This window comes from Equus przewalskii, chromosome 24 (genome assembly GCF_037783145.1).
Source record: "Equus przewalskii isolate Varuska chromosome 24, EquPr2, whole genome shotgun sequence".
NCBI classification, from domain to species: Eukaryota; Metazoa; Chordata; class Mammalia; order Perissodactyla; family Equidae; genus Equus; species Equus przewalskii.
In genome coordinates, this window is record NC_091854.1 from 26606161 (window position 1) to 26622852 (window position 16692).

The window sequence follows — 16692 nt, forward strand, 5'->3', positions numbered from 1 at the left end:
TGTCTCTGGAAGGCTCACCCCCAGATCCTGGTGCATTCAGAGCTCCCTCCCTAATAAAGATTTCACATCCTCAAGAAAAAAAAAAGATGTTGCACTTGGCTGGGTCTGAGTGCAACTAAGAGTGCAGTTGCTGGGTTGAATAGTAGTTAAATGTTTAGTTTTATAAGAAACTGCCAAAATATTGTCCATTTTACATTCCCAGCAGTGTATGAGTGTTTCTCTGCATCCTTGCCAGCACTTGGTATGGTCACAATTTTTTATTTTACCCATTCTGGTAGTATGTTAGTCAGCCCAGAATGCTGTAACAAAATACCATAGATTGGATGGCTTAAACAGTAGGAGATTTATTTCTTACGGTTCTGGAGGCTGGGAAGCTGAAGGTCATTGTGTCAGCCTGTTGCTTCCCAGATGAGGGCTTTCTTACTGCCTTGCACATGGCTGTCTTTTTGTTCTGCCCTCATGTAGGGGAGAGCGTTCTGGTGTCTCTTTCTCTTCTTATAAGGACACTGACCCTATCAAGGGTACCCCACCTTAATGACTTCTTCTAAACCTAATTACCTCCCAAAGGCCCCTCCTCCAAATACCATCACACTGGGGGGGTTAGGGCTTCGACACATTAATTTTGGAGGGACACAAACATTCAGTCCATAAACAGATAGTGTATAGTGCTGTATCATTGTGGTTTTGTTGCATTTTCCTAATGTCTCTTGGTTTCTTTTGCCCATTTTCTAATTGGATTAGTTTTTGCTATTGAGTTCAAAGGTCTTTATATATTCTAGATACTAGTTCTTTGTCACATATATGTTTTGCAAAAATTTTTCTCCCACTCTGTAGCTTGTCTTTTCAACCTATTAAACAGGTCTTTGGCAGAGAAAAGTTTTTGTTTTTGATTAGGTTTAATTTATTGATCTTTGTTTTATGGCTCATGCCAAGTCTAAGAACTCTTTGCTAGCTCCAGTCCCTAAGATTTTCTCCTATGTTTTTTTCCTAAAAGTCTTATACCTTTACATTTTACATTTAATTCTATGAACCAGTTAATTTTGTATAAGATGTGATTTTAAGTCAAGGTTTATTTTTTTGCCTTGGATGTCCAGTTGATCTAGCACCATTTTTTTGAAAGGGCCATCATTCCTCCATGGCACTGCCTGCGGGAATTTTTTTGAGATAGTGTTGAATGTATAGATTAATGTGGGGAGAATTGATATCTTAAAAGTATTGAATCTTCTGTTTTGTGAACATGGTCTATCTCTCCATTTATTTAGATCTTTTACAATTTCTCTCAGAGTGTTTTGTAGTTTTCAGTGTACAAGTCTTACACATATTTTGTTAAATTTATCTCAAGTATTTTGCATTTTTTAATGCTATCATAAATGAGAATATTTTGAAATTTTATTTTCTAATCATTTCTTGCTAACATATAGAAATACATATGATTTTTTCATATTGCTAAATTTATATATTAGTTATATAATTTCTTGTAGATTCATTAGGATTTTCTATAGATGATCATGTCATCAGGTAATAAAGATAGTTTTTACTTTTCCTTGCCAATCTCTGTGCCTTTTATTTGTTTTTCTTGCCTTATTGCACTGGGAAGTAACCAGTGTAATGTTGACTAAAAGTGCTAAGAGCAGGTACTGGATCTTAGAAGGGATTTTTTAACACCAGGGTTAATTTTTTAAAATCATTATATTATCTTTTAGTCTGGCATAAGTAATTTATTAAGAATTACTAAAAGAGCCAGCCCTGATGGCCTAGTGGTTAAAGTTCAGCACTCTTACTGCTTTGGCAGCCCGGGTTCATTTCCGGGTGTGGAACACACCACCCATCCGTCAGTTGCCATGCTGTGGCAGCAGCTCACATAGAAGAGCTAGAAGGACTTACAGCTAGGATATACAACCATGCACTGGGGCATTGGGGAGAAAAGGAAAAAAAAGAGGAAGAGTGGCATCAGATGTTAGCTCAGGGCAAATCTTTCCCTGCAAAGAAAAAAAAAAGACTTACTAAGAGCCATGGCTGTATTGCTATTTGTTAGCTCTGTCATTCTTTTAAGATTATGTTTTTAACTGTTTTAGAATAAAGAAAATATGTATCTCATTATATATTGTTTGGACTTTTGATAGGGAAGCATTGAAGAATTACATTCGAGAATCTTTTTGGTGTTCAATTATAAAGCTTTAGAAGAAATTTAAAGAAAATAGTAATTCTATCAGATATTCATCTATACATATAATTTGACTTGGTTGAATCAAATAAAGGCAGCATATGAACATAGTAGAATTGATAAGTCTAATTATAAAAAAGATAGAAATAGGGGCCGGCCCCATGGCCGAGTGGTTAAGTTCGCGCACTCCACTTCAGCGGCCCAGGGTTTCTCTGGTTCAGTTCCTGGGCGCGGACATGGCACTGCTCATCAGGTCACACTGAGGCGGCATCCCACATGCCACAACTAGAAGGACCCACAACTAAAAATACACAACTATGTACCGGGGGGGCTTCGGGGAGAAAAAGGGAAAAATAAAATCTTAAAAAAAAAAAAAAGATAGAAATAGCTGCCTATTGTTTGTTTTTTTTCCTCCTAGACACAGAATTTACTAACACATGGAACTGATACCTGTTTAGTTATATTCAACAGTGGTCATTAAAGGAGAAAAGAAATATTGGTATGCATTTTGTAGATAATTTTAGGAATAGTTCTTTTAAACCTACATAATAAGCTTTTGAGGAAAGGTATTATAAATTAGCATGCAAAGTTGAGAAACAGGAGGTCAAAAAGAGTAAAGGGAGGGATCTATCAAATTCAAGAAGTTTCCCATATTAATGGTGAGCTGTATTTAAAATCTTAACAGAGTTTTAAGAAACATATGATATACTAGTATTGAAAATTAGTAGCTACTAGGTTATAGCTGATAATATAAAAACGAATCAAGTGTGGAAATTGATATACGCTATGTTAACTTTCAAGTCAGGGTGAAATATAGGTTGCTTACTCAAATGTATGTATTCTAATCAGTGACCACTATATATAAAGCATTATATTATATTGGGGAATAACAAAGGACTCTCCAGTGGCCTAATCTGAATGGAGTGCCATAACCTTAAATTCAGCTTCTACAGGTTAAAAACTGAATCCATATTCACCTCAATGAATTTTTCTTTCTTATTTATGTTGGCGTAAAACATTGAAGTTGTTGTTAGCATAGGCACTGTATTAAGTATTTCCCATATATTATCTCTTTTATTCCAATGACCTAATAAGACAAGTATTATTGCCCCACTTATAGAGAAATTGAGGTTTAAAGAAATGAATCTCCCTGCAATCACAAAGCTAGAAGGAGCAAAGGTAGTCCTGATTCTGGGACTCTGACCCCGAGCTGTTCTTGCTCTAAGTGTATTGCCTCCCAGTCTGCCTTTGTGATAGTCTCTCCTTTCTGTAGATCCAGATGTTTAACATGTCTTAGCAACTCTTCCAAAATGTTGCAAAGTTGAAGCTAGAAAAGGAGTGGGGGAATCTTAAGATACAATCCTGGAAAGATGCTATTGGTAAATGTAGTAAAAATCAGTATTGTCGTGTTTTTTCGATGATGTGCATAGAATACATATTAGTAAAAAATACATTTTTGGCTTTAGAGCATTATTGAAAATTTCAAGAACCTAGAAAATACACATGAGTATTCTGATTGTTTTCAAAAGACATGAAAATATTGTATTTTTAAGCCACATTTTGATAGAATTTCAGTCTTTAAAAATAAATGTCTAGGGGCCGGCCCAGTGGTGCAGCAGTTAAGTGCTCACGTCCGGCTTTGGTGGCCAAGGGTTCGCTGGTTCGGATCCCAGGTGCATACATGGCACCGCTTGGCAAGCCATGCTGTGGTAGATGTCCCACATATAAAGGAGAGGAAGATGGGCATGTGTGTTAGCTCAGGGCTGGTCTTCTTCAGCAAAAAAGAGGAGGACTGGCAGCAGTTAGTACAGGGCCAATCTTACTCAAAAAAAAAAAAAAGTCTAGTCCTTTTCAGAATGAATTTATATCATTTATTGTAACTGAGTAGCTTTTTGAGTTTCTTTTCTTTTTTTCTAGTCAAATATTTGTTTTAATTTCTGTAAGAAATAACTTACAAGTAGCATTTAGGAGGAATTATTTGCCATTTAATAGTTTTGCCATGCCTCCTCTTCTTTTTTCCCCCTCTGTTCCAGACATGTTTCTAATAATTAAGTATTTATTTTTGACAATATTTTTATAGTAAAATTTATGTGCTCAGAAATTTTTAAGTCATGAGTACTTGCTCCTATATTTTTGGTACTTTTTTCCTCTTTGTTTTAACCAATTATTGTTGGAAGAGGGAGCAATGCCTCATTTATACCTTCAACATAGAGTCGTTCATAAAAGCATTTATTGTGTGCCAACTATGTATACAGAATATTGAGTTAAGCTCTCTTAGTGATTATGTATGTTATTTCTAATATATAAAAATCTAAATAGGAATACACAGATGTAAAATACATGAATATCTTAAACTTCCAGAAACCTTGCATATAAAATATTAGAATAGTAGCAAATCTAGAAATAAATAAAAAATATTTCTTATATGTTTCAAGGAAAACAGGCATTAGAAGTTTTGCATTTAATTATGAAGGAAAAGTTTGATGGCATTTCAGTTACGGAGCCTATGACTTGGGGAAATAACTTTAGAAAGCCATCTGGTATCCCGTGGCAGCCTTCGTGTCTTCCTGTTTCATTAGATAGCTAAGGCAGCAGCACAGAGAGAGAAGGAGTCAGCTACAAGGGTCGGTATATAACAAAGGGTCCGTTAGAATACACATAAACTAGGAAAGACTTTATTGAAATATAATGATCGACATGTATAACAATGAGGTAAAGTCCTCAAAAAAAGGTTAAATTAGAGTCATTACAGTCTCTTTACTAAGATGGGGAATGCATAATGTACAGTTTAGAAAGATTCTATTGGAAACAGTAGAAACTGCTTAGGGATGTTTATTCCCTGAAAAAATATACTTATGTGACATACCACATTATCTAATCATGCCTGGCAAATGAGTCTTTACTATGAGAATATATATGTATACATATATATACATATGTGTGTGTATATATACACACACGTGTATGTATACACACACACACACACACACACCAGCAGTGATAGCCAAATATATGCCAGTATCAGACTGGAAGCACGAGTAGACAAATTTTCGGAAGCGTTCTGAAAGAGAAGTTGATCATGGTCTGCTCAGTCAGATAGAGACTTGGGTGGAGACGTGGTTAGCCTTTGCTACGGTTCTGGGTTGGAGCAGCAGTCTTAAATTTTTCCACCCGTTTCCCTTAAAATTACAGCTTCTGTTAGCATGTATCTCTCCGCCTTCTGCAGTATCACAAGATACTGTTCTACCTGATGTTTTGCCACAATATTTATAAGGACCTCTAACTACCTTTTAAGTGCCTTTGTCATTCTACTGATAAGCCATTGCCACATGCCATGGTATTATGTATAGTATTCCACTTTATGTATTAAATTGGGTATTGGTTATGATAGAAATTTGGCTGCTTATAAGAGATTCCAAAATAACAGTAACATAAACAAGAGAAGTTTACTTTTCTCATGTAAAAGTCTGAGTGTGTGTGCTTTCTCTGCTCCATGGGTTAATCTCAGACCTGGCCTTTTTTGTCTGTTTCTCTGCCATTCCTAGGATATGGCCCTCATCCACATGGTATAAGATTGTTGATTACCTGTTTAGTATTCCAGCCAGCATGAATAGTAATTCCTAATAGTAATTAGGAAGGAGAGGACGTGCCTGTTCTGTTTAAGAACCCGATCAGCAGTTTGACACATCACTCTGCTCACATCCCATTGGTTAGAATTTCATCACATGTTAATACTTAGCTAGCTGCAAGGATAGCTAGAAAAGAAGTCTTTAATCTATGAAGTCATGTGTCCAGCCAAAAATTTGTAAGGGAGCTTCTTTCACAACAAAGAACAGGAGAATACACATTGGGTAGACAACTAGCAGTCCCTAACGTCTCGGGGGTGGATACATACCTGAGGCTTCAGTTACCACGTAAGTACTGTAACTCTCCCTCAGTATACACCCTCAAGTCTGACCTTTCTCCTCATCTCCAGAGCTATAGTGCTTTTGCCTACTCCACTTGGATAAACATAGGTATCTAAAATTTAGTATATTTAAATCTGATCAAACAATTTCTTTCCTTCTTCTTCTGTCTTCTCTGTCTTGAGTGGTAGCACCATTCTCTACTACCATTACCTAAGCCAGCAACCTGAAATTTGTTCTTAGGCTTCTTAGCTTTCCTTACGTCTATGTCTGATCAATCACAAAATCCTAAAGATCTCTTGAATCTGTTTCTCTCCTTCCATTTTGAAGCAGCATGCCCTCATCATGTCTCATTTGGATTAGTGAGATAGCTTCTGTCAATTTAGGGAAAGGAAGCAACTGCAAAACAAAAGGAAAGCAGTTATTTGGGTCTTAAAATTGCAACTTGGGGGCTTGGGGGACGCAGCTTCCTGCAGCAACCTGGAAAGTGTCCCCCCGAGGAGTGAAAGTCAGGAGTTTTTATTAGCAACAAGGAGAGCGGATGCAGTCACCTCAGTTGTTTGTAAGGGAGGGTAAACTTATGTTACAGTTTATTGGCTTACTCAAGGACATCTTCTTGCTACCAGAAAAAGTATACTTTTGCAGTCTTTCAGAAAGTCCTTTCTCAGCAAATAACTCCCTTTTAGCAGGTCAGTAAGGTCAGTACAGTTTCTTTTGTGTGTGTGAGAGAGGAAGATTGGCCCTCGCTAACACCTGTTGCCAATCTTCCTCTTTTTGCTTGAAGAAGATTGTCGCTGAGCTAATGTCTGTGCCAGTCTTCCTCTATTTTATATGGGACGCCCCATAATGTGGCTTGATGAGTGGTGCTAGGTCTGCGCCCTGCACCTGAACCCGCGAACCCTGGGCTGCCGAAGCACAGCATGCGAACTGAACCACTGTGCCAGCAGGCCAGCCCACAGTTTCGTATTTTTAACACGATGGACTCCTGGGTACAAATGGAGTCACTGTTGTCAACTCATTTTACACTTCCTAACTTACACGTTGCTGCCAGAATGATCTCCCAGAAATAGATTGAACTATGTGATACCTATGCTCAATAACTACAATGTATAGAGTATTTACTGTGTGTGAGGCTCTGTTTAGGTACTTTATATTTAACAAACTATTTTTATCCTCACGACAACCCTGTGAGGTTATAGAGTTGACTAAACTGAGACAAAAGAGGTTGAATAATTTGTCCAAAGTTAGCTAGTAATTGGCGAAGCCAGGGTTTGGTCAGTCTGGCTCCAAAGTTTGTGTTTTATAAACTATATTATATTGCTCAAAATATTTATGCCTTGCTTCCTGAGTAAAATATAATCTGTTTAGTGCACAAAACCCTTTCAAACTACTTTTTCTCTTCTGTGTCTTGCCCACTTACTCTCAGGTCTTGCTACTTTCTCTTCACGTATTCTCCTCATACGATCTAGTCACGCTACACTTGGCGCTTGCCCAGGGCAGCATGCTTTTTCTCATCATTGTGCCTTCCTCAGTCTCGCTCAGCTGGTTCTTTTGTTCTCTTTCTTTTAGACTCCTCCACTCAGGAACCACCACTGCTGGCACGTCTTTTTGGCTACCCTAGTCTGGGTCAGAAACCCCTTTCCTATACTTTTCTGTCACCCTCTAGATTCCTCTGTCATGGTCCCCATCAATCTGGATTATAGTTATTTTCCTTCTGTGTCTCTTTGAAAGCTTCTCAAGGACAGAACATCATCTTTCGTATTGCCTGATGCTCAAAAGCTTAGTTTCCTTTCTTCTCACATTCTTCTGCTGCTACTCAAAGATGATCAATGACTTCTAACCAACAAAATCTATGGCCTTTTTTCATGCTTCTTTCTTTTTAAAGTTTTTGTATTATGATATTGAAACAATCTTTTCTTTTGTCCTCCATGACACTTTGATACTCTGATTTTTCCTTTTTCCCTTCTTGATTAATAGCTGGCTCCTTTCTGTCCTCTTTTTTTCCCCCTAATGTATGTGGTTTTTAGGACTCAGTCGCCAGCACTCTGCTGTCTTTCTTATTTGACATCTAGTCAGAGAATTCCTGAGTTTTTATCTCTAACTCTGATTTCCTTCCTTTTCTTTTGGTAACTGCCCTCTAGAAACTTCTTAGTACGTAATAGTTACTGTTATTTATTGAATCCTTTATTCTGTGCCAACCAGTGTTCCCTTTCCTTATGTTATCTCCTTGAATTCTTAACTATGAGGTAGGTGGTGAGATTCCCATTTTGCAGGTGAGTTAAATTGACATAATGGAAGTAACTTGCCCAAATTCACGCATCTACCCAACCAACCAAATCCAAGGTAGTGGAACTGGGATTCCAACTCAGTTTTGTATCTTCGAAATCCTTGATTTTAGCAGCTCTAATATAGTACCTGTTAACGTCTTATACTCGTTATATCCAAAAATGTACTTCTCTGAATGGGACCCTTTCCCAGTGTTATTATTTATCTTGTTATTTGTATCCTTTCATGTATTGCCCCTTTGCTCCACAGTTTGTCTTATTAGTTTTTCCTTAGCACTTTTCAGTTCCTACTGCCGCTCCCTTAGTTCCTTATTGCCACTTCATTCTAGGGTGATCCAGATTCGTAGTTAACAAGGACAAGGTGTAAGTTTTAAAATCTGACATGACCTTTACCACTATCGTTGGTCTCCCTTTTGAACTTCCTTCCCTAGTTCAAATAAATCACTCTACTTATGTTTTTCACCATTAATTTTTCCTGTCTCAAATGCTCTTTTTATTTTGTTTTCATTTAAATCTGAGCCCCAATCCCCTTGTCTCAGTTTATTCCCCATAGAAGATTGCTCTCTTTTCTGAACTCCTATACTACTCATTTTTTTGTAAGCTCATTTGGCCTTTAATCATATAATATTTTGTAATTCTGGTTAACTGTTCATGTCTGTGTGTTATTTTTCTTTCCAACTCTGAATTGTAAATTCCTTGAAATCAGGGTTCGTTGTTCTCTTTCTCTGTAGTCCCCATGTTCAGCATCAAAGCATAGTGCCAGGAGCATTTTAGATGATTAGAAGGTTGAATGAATAGATTTTATTACTTTGATACTTGTCTTATTTGAGATTTAGAAAGAAATTGATAATAAATATTACCGACAAAGCTTAAATCGCTGTAGAACTATCTCGCAAGTAACTCTTAAAGCATTATATTAAGTAGATTAGTAGTTTGAATAGTTTATTGTAAATTTTTATTTTATATTTTAAAAAACACGACATTTTTCCTTCCTTCCTACCTGTCTGTCTTTCTCTCTCTCTCCCTCTTTATATCTGTTTTATGTTTTGGCAGCCGGTTCGAAGACAGTCCCTTACCCCTCCTCCTCAGAACACTATTACGTGGGAAGAGTATATATCTGCTGAAAATGGAAAGTAAGTGTTTTTGTGTTTTATTTTGTTTGGTTTATGTATTCTTTGGTTTTTAGATAGAACGATTTCTAAAAATACCTGCAAATATTTAGGTGTTAAATTATTTTAACAGAATTACTAGTATAGTTTTATCTGAAGCAGTTCTGTTACCTTTTAAAAAATGTGGATTAAGCATGATGAGAGAGTAGTAGTCCCAACTACATGCACTCTTTGAATAAGTTTTAGAGCCTTCTTTTCACATCCCTGCTGCCAGTTTACACACACCAAAAATCCTATAGGACCTTGTTCTAAGGAAATAGAATGGGGGGAATTGCCCAATTGCTTATTTGAGTTTTTCCAATGTGTGAATAACTTGTGTATGCTGTTACTATCCTGAGTCTTCAGCATGGCATGCAGGGCCATTCACTCACTATCTGCTTTTTGTCTTTCCAAGCTCATTTCCTGTCATTTTCCCTTTGTTTCAGCCTATACTCAATGACTTCTCACCATTCTTACACAAGACATTTGCTTAATGTTGTGTTATTAATACTTAGTAGAGTTCCTAGCACATAACTTGCATTCAGTAAATATTTATTGAATAAAAGCATGATGAATGAATAAATAATTTATTTTTAATGAGTAAATAAAAAGTTTTTTTCTGCCCAGTGGTGTCAGAGAAAGTACAGTCCTTTGTAGAAAATAGTATTTTCTTTTGGTGGAGAATAAAATATTACCTACCCCCATGCTTAGGAAGAAGTTATCATTTTTTATTTTTCTATTGAAAGGTTTATGATACTTTTCTAACTTCTCCAAAATGTTTCCCTCTTATAATATTCTATAGTTAATATAGAATTCTTTATTCTTCATGTCTTTTTATTGCTCAGTGCTGAGAACTGTAGATAGTAAAATCAAAATGAATGAGGAAGTTTGAAGGTATATAATGATATTTTTAAAATGTGGTTTTTTTAGTGATTTGTTTTGTTCCTAAAAATAGTGATCATTAAAATTATATTCAGTGTGAAATTTGTTGTTTCGATCATTTTTTCTGAACTTTTACACTTTGCTATTTTCTTTTGTTTATTACCCTTGGCTCATTCTTTATATATATCTTATTCCTTTTTAGCATAATTTTAATTTATATACTCAAAGTAAGAAAAATTGAAATATTAATGAATGTCTTTGGAAGATGGCAGATTCTTAGGAAGATCACAGCATATGGAAAAAATTGCCTAATTTTTTTTTTTCCCCCATTTTAGAGCTCCTCATCTGGGTAGAGAACTGGTGTGCAAAGAGAGTAAGAAAACATTTAAAGCCACGATAGCCATGAGTCAGGAATTTCCCTTGGGAATTGAGTCGTAAGTTTGTTACTAACTATACAAGTTTATGAAAGAAGTTATTAAACCCTAAAGGCTGTAATAATATTTGCATCTGAGTGGTGCAATTGAGGCCTTTCAAATGTAAAAGCAAATAGCTTTTGCTTTGACAGTGTGTGCACCTTTCTAGAAATTTTCCGGTTCACAAAATATTAACATTTTTATTTTAACCAGGTAAATTTTTGAATATTTTCTTTTTAATTATAAAAGTAATACATGAATACAAGCTCATTATAAAAAAATCTAACAGTATGGAAGTTTATAGAATAAAATGACAGTTTACTTTCACCTCACTAATAGTTAATAATAACTGGTGTATTTTTGTCTAGATTTTTCTCTGTGTTTTTGCATTTTTTTATAAAAATGGCAGAATGGTTTACATTTTGTTCTGAGTTCCTTCTTTTTCTTTTAAAAGTGAGTATAGGGGGCCCACCCCATGGCTGAGTGGTTGAGTTCATGCGCTCTGCTTCCACAACCCAGGGTTTCACTGGTTCAGATCCTGGGCACAGACATGGCACCTCTTATCAGGCCATGCTTAGGCGGCATCCCACATAGCACAACCAGAAGGACCTACAACCAGAATATACAACTGTGAACTGAGGGGCTTTGGGGAGAAGAAGAAGAAGGAGAAAAAAAAAGATTGGCCACATGTTAGCTCAGGTGCCAATCTTTAAAAAAAAAATTCTCGTACAAGAGAGTAGGATCAATATTTTTCGACAAAGTTTATACATGTCTCATACTCCCCAATAGCCAAACTTTAGAAAATAGATAGAATACACTATAGAGCCCTCAAGCTATAGATCAGAGAGGGAGCGAGATAGACAGTTCTCAGAAGATGTAAGAAGGGAGTTAGCCATACATACAAATATGCATAGTTCATCATATCTTGGATCCAATTGACTCAAAGATGTGGCAGTTTTATATTCTAATAAAGAAAAACAATGTGGCTAATTACAAGATGCTATCAATTTTAGGAGTTATCCCAATTTCAGAGATGCTATACGAAAAAACAGGTATACTGGAATTTATAAAATGTGCCAATTATAACCATCCTGCCTGAAAAAACAGTAAAATAAGGAACATAGCATGTAAAAGCCAGATAAAGACTTCATTCCCGAATAAAACAAAGGTCAAAGAACAGAAGAAATTTCTTTGTAAATATTATAGAAAAACATAAAAAGAACTTGAAATCAGTAAACTAGATCACTCTAAGATGAGATAAGACAATAGACTGAAAAGGAGATTGTGAAGCTAAGGAAATAAATTAAGCACTAAATAGCACTACTGCAAAACAAATACATTACAAAGCATAATTAACGGAATAGATGTGGCTAACATTTAAATTTTGATAGCTCATGGTGAATTCAGTGAAAGAAGAAGTTAAAAGAATTAGAGAAGTAATGTTTATGGAGGACAAAGATGGTTCAACATAAGGATCATTGGTGTTCCACTCTTAAAGAAAGCCTGCAAAATGTAATCAAAATAGTATTCAAAATATAATAGAAGAAAATTCCTTGTAGGGAAGAACTGAATCTGTAGTATAACATTAGGCTCCAAGAAAAATTGATAGAGAATGATTAGTAACAATGATTATGTTGATTTAAACTAATTGGACTTCAGTTGTTAATAAGGAAATCTAAAGGAATTTGGGCAGAAAAGGGGTGAAAAACAGCTTGGTCTTATATTTTTTCACATCTTGACATTTCTGAGGCAAAGAAAGTGTGATCTGATAGTATGTCTAGCTAAGATGTCATTTATATATCAAGGCAATTGAAGAGGACATAGAAGAATTCAAGAAATATAGCAGCCATGGGCCCTTTTTGAAAGAAAAATACTACTACTTGCAAATGAAATCCATCCAACCAAAGGACGAAAGGAGAAGTTATAGTGTAGTGACTAGTGTAATACCGAATGCTAGGAGACGTTATGAAATTGTGGCTCAGAGGTAAGGAGTATAAACTGAAATTTTACGCCAGCCAAATTTTCCTTTAAGTATGCAAAAAAGAAACACTTCATTTATCAAATCTGCGGGAAATCAAGGACTATTAAGCACGTTAAGAGCCCTTCCCACACAAAAAAATTGACAGTGAAATTCAGTCACCCAAACAGTGAGGCTAAAGAACTCAGGAACGTGTACACTTTAGGAAGAAGATGGTGTCAGTCTTGGATCCATTTAAATATAGACCTAAAATCAAAGAACTGTGGAAATTATGGCTGCCCAATCAAATGTAAAAGTTACAGACTTTGACACAGTAGAAAGAACAGTAAAAAAATCAGGAGGAAGAAGGACGGGCGATTTCCTCATCTTTGCTATTTAGAAGTTAGTGCTGCTGTCTAAGTGTGAAGTGAGTAGTTATGAAACAACATAGGGACACAAAGAAATCGATCTGAAAAATGAAAACATTTTTTTCTCCTTCCGTTTTTCAGATTATTGAATGTTTTGGAAGTAATAGCTCCCTTTAAGCACTTTAACAAGCTTAGAGAGTTTGTCCAGATGAAGCTCCCTCCAGGCTTTCCTGTAAAACTAGGTAAGAGAAAACTTACTAATTTCAGGGTCTGTTAGAAATACGGAGCTGTTTATTAACATTTAATGAGAAATCTGCTTTGAAGGAAAATGAGTTTCCTAGCTGCTTACATTTTTATAAAGTTTTTCGGTAATTATATGCATTGATGTTCAAGTTTATCAAATATATAAAGTGCCTGATGAGAGTTCTAGTTCTACTTGATTTAAATTAAATGTAAAGCTTCTGCAAGTATTTCATACAAGAGGGTGTGGGTGTACTTGTGATGCACTGTGATAATGTTTTTAATGTGAAAAATGGAGACTGAATTTTAGCCCAAATTTTCAGCAGACTTTGAGTTTCTGGATAGTGGGAATGTTTCTGGAGTAACAGTCACTATTCATGGAGAAAGTTATACTCATACATTTTATTTTTCAGTCTTAAATGTTTAAGCTTAAGCAATTATCTTTAGAAACAGTACACTCTCATTTTTATACATACTTAAACTCCTAACTATATCAGAAAATTGGGAACAAGAGACTATTAAAAGGTTCTTTAGGAGTTTAGGTAGATTTAGCATTAAGTTTCAAGACAGCCTTCAATGCTTTCCATTGATCCAGCCACCCAGTATTTAATCAGTGCTTGCTCTGTGCTAGAAGCTTTTCTAGGGGTGAATGACAGCAAAAGTTCCTGCCGTCTTGGTGTTTACATTCTAGTGGGGTAGAAAAATAAATAAATGGTAAATATAACCTTTATATAATTCCTCAGATATGTTTTATCTTGTTTCATTCAATATTACTGAAACCACATCTTAGAATAATTAGGCCAAAATGATTTACTCCCAGAAATAATACTTTCATTGCTAAAAATTAAACCTGACCTTCTCAATTTTCCAAACTTAGAAATAAGCGTTTCGCACTTTAAGATGGATTTTAAAACATCTTTTCAGAATGTCACTCTCAATTTCCTTTGTGATGAAAAATCAGTGGAAACCCAGTGTCTACTTGAAGAAACCAGTGATGAGATCTTAGGCAGAAATGGTTGGAAAACGAAAGCAATCAAGAGCTGTGTGTTTGAGATATGGATAGAGATCATTATGTGAGCATTTTTGCAGAATCTTCTATAGCCAGAAAATAGATCAAGCATTGGACTCTCTTCTAGGTACTGTATTTAAGAGGCACAGGGACAAACTAGATCAGAGGGCAGGGATTGAATACGTGAGAATTCCGAACCAACTGTATTTACATCTAAGTCCCAAATCCAAATCAAATCCCACAATATAAATAGATTTTTATGTAAAAGAAATATTTTGATTATATGTAGAAAGGAAAAAAGTCTACAGTACTTCTGTGCAGGCTTTTCTCTAATGTAGAACCACATTCTTAGCAGGGGATTAATAGTTTCTTGCTTGTATGCTTACAGTTATTGGGCATTTGCTTACCTATCCAGCTCTTGTCTCTTATCCTGCTTTCAGACTGATCCTACAGAACTCCAGTCCTGGGTCAGTTTAATCTTCCACCATTTCCATTGCTGTATTCAGGCTGAAAGATACAACTGAGGGGAAAAATTATAAAAATTTAGAAATTCTTGTTAAGGTAATGACATATTTTTAAAATCAACCAGAGCTCTAAATGCCGATTGTGAATGATCTTTTCTCTAATTTGCTTCTCCCATTCTGCTCAAAGGCCTATTTGAACCTCTTTCACCAATCCCCATCCTCCCCTTAACTTTCTTCCACAATCTAAGCAGACGATTTTTGCTCTCTGAGTTACAAAAAAGACTATCAGAAGTGAGACCTCCCTCATTACTCCCAACCCCCCATACAGACTTTTCTGCCCCAAGCCCTGTCTTTTACTCCATCTTTCCTATCTCAGTGGAAGTGGTGCCCTCTTTTTACCTTGACTAATCTCTCCATTTGTACTGTGGATCTGTTCTCCTCCCAGCTCCTTGAAAAAGCTCGCTCTGTCAGTTTCCCCATATTTCTCCTCTACCTTCCAACTCCATTCTCTGTTGCCTTTTTCCTCTTAGCTCTTAGGCTTTGTTCAGGTTTGTTGCCTTTTAAAATTCAACTAACTAAATAAAATAATTCCTTTAACTCCATCCTACCGAGGCTTGCCTTTAATCTTTGTTTTTCTTAGCCAAGCTACGTGAAAGTCTACTTTTATCTCTCCATTCTTACTTTCTTTTACAATTATATTATAAATAGGGTAAGGTGAAGGGACAAAAAGAGAGGCACGGTTTTTCTGCTTCACTTGAACTGCTAAAAAGGTGACACCAGGAGACTATAATAGTTATATATAATGTATACCCAGAGCAACTGCTGAAGAAACTAGAGAGAGATACTCAAAAACACTATAGATAAATAAAAATGAAATTATAAAAAATAGTTGAGTCACCTACAGGAAATCAAGAAAAGTAATGAAAAAAAGAGATGACAAACAAAAAATAAAATGGCAGACTTACGTCTTAATATATAAATAATTCCATTAAATGTGAGGAGTCTAAGTAGACCCTTAAAAGATAGAAATTGGCAAAAGGGATTAAAAGACATGACCCAACTGTATACTATCTTCAGCAAACTCCCTTCAAATATAGTGATACAGGCAGGTTGAAAGTGAGAGGATGGAAGAAGATATACTGTGCAGATATTAATCAAAGAATAACAGGGCTAGCTATATTAATATTAGATAAAGTAGATTTCAAAGCAAAGAAAATTACCAGAGACAGAGAGAGACATTATATAATGATAAAAGGGTCAATCCATAAAGAAGAATAGCAATTCTGAATGTATATACACGAAACACCAGAGCTGCAAGACAGGCGAAGCGAAACCTAGAAGAAATGAAAGGAAAAATAGATCTACTATTATGGTCGGGGACTTCAGCGCCCTTCTCTCAATAGCTGATATAACAAGTAGATCTACTATTATGGTCGGGGACTTCAGCGCCCTTCTCTCAATAGCTGATATAACAAGCAGACAGAAAATCAGCAAGGATGTAAAGTAACTCCACAACACCATGAACCAAAGCACCTATGTGGCATTTCTAGAACAGTCCGCCCAACATCAGCAGGATGTGCATTCCCTTCAAGTTCTTGTGGAACATGTACCAAGATAGGTCACATCCTGGGCCATAAAACAAACCTCAATAATTGTGAAAGACTAGAAAATCACAATGAAATTAAACTAGAAATTAGTAATAGAAAGATAACAGAAGATTCTTCAAACACTTGGAAACTAAAGAACACTCTTCTAAATAATTTATAGGTCAGAGGTGAAGTCTCAAGAGAAATGAAAGATTATATTGAATTGAATGAAAATGAAGTTAGAACATATCAAAACTTGTGGAGTATAGCT

General features: G+C 35.8%; 1 protein-coding gene across 4 annotated transcripts in view; it reads left to right on the forward strand.

The window, feature by feature from the left end:
* ANKRD13C (ankyrin repeat domain 13C) overlaps window positions 1-16692 on the forward strand; it is an 87690-nt gene that overhangs the window by 64230 nt on the left and 6768 nt on the right. For all 4 annotated transcript variants that reach the window (XM_070592311.1, XM_008535585.2, XM_070592310.1 and 1 more), the window contains 3 exons: window positions 9408-9487; window positions 10720-10818; window positions 13264-13364. In XM_070592311.1, the coding sequence (XP_070448412.1) occupies window positions 9408-9487; window positions 10720-10818; window positions 13264-13364 (280 nt within the window). The remainder of the gene's footprint in view (window positions 1-9407; window positions 9488-10719; window positions 10819-13263; window positions 13365-16692) is intronic.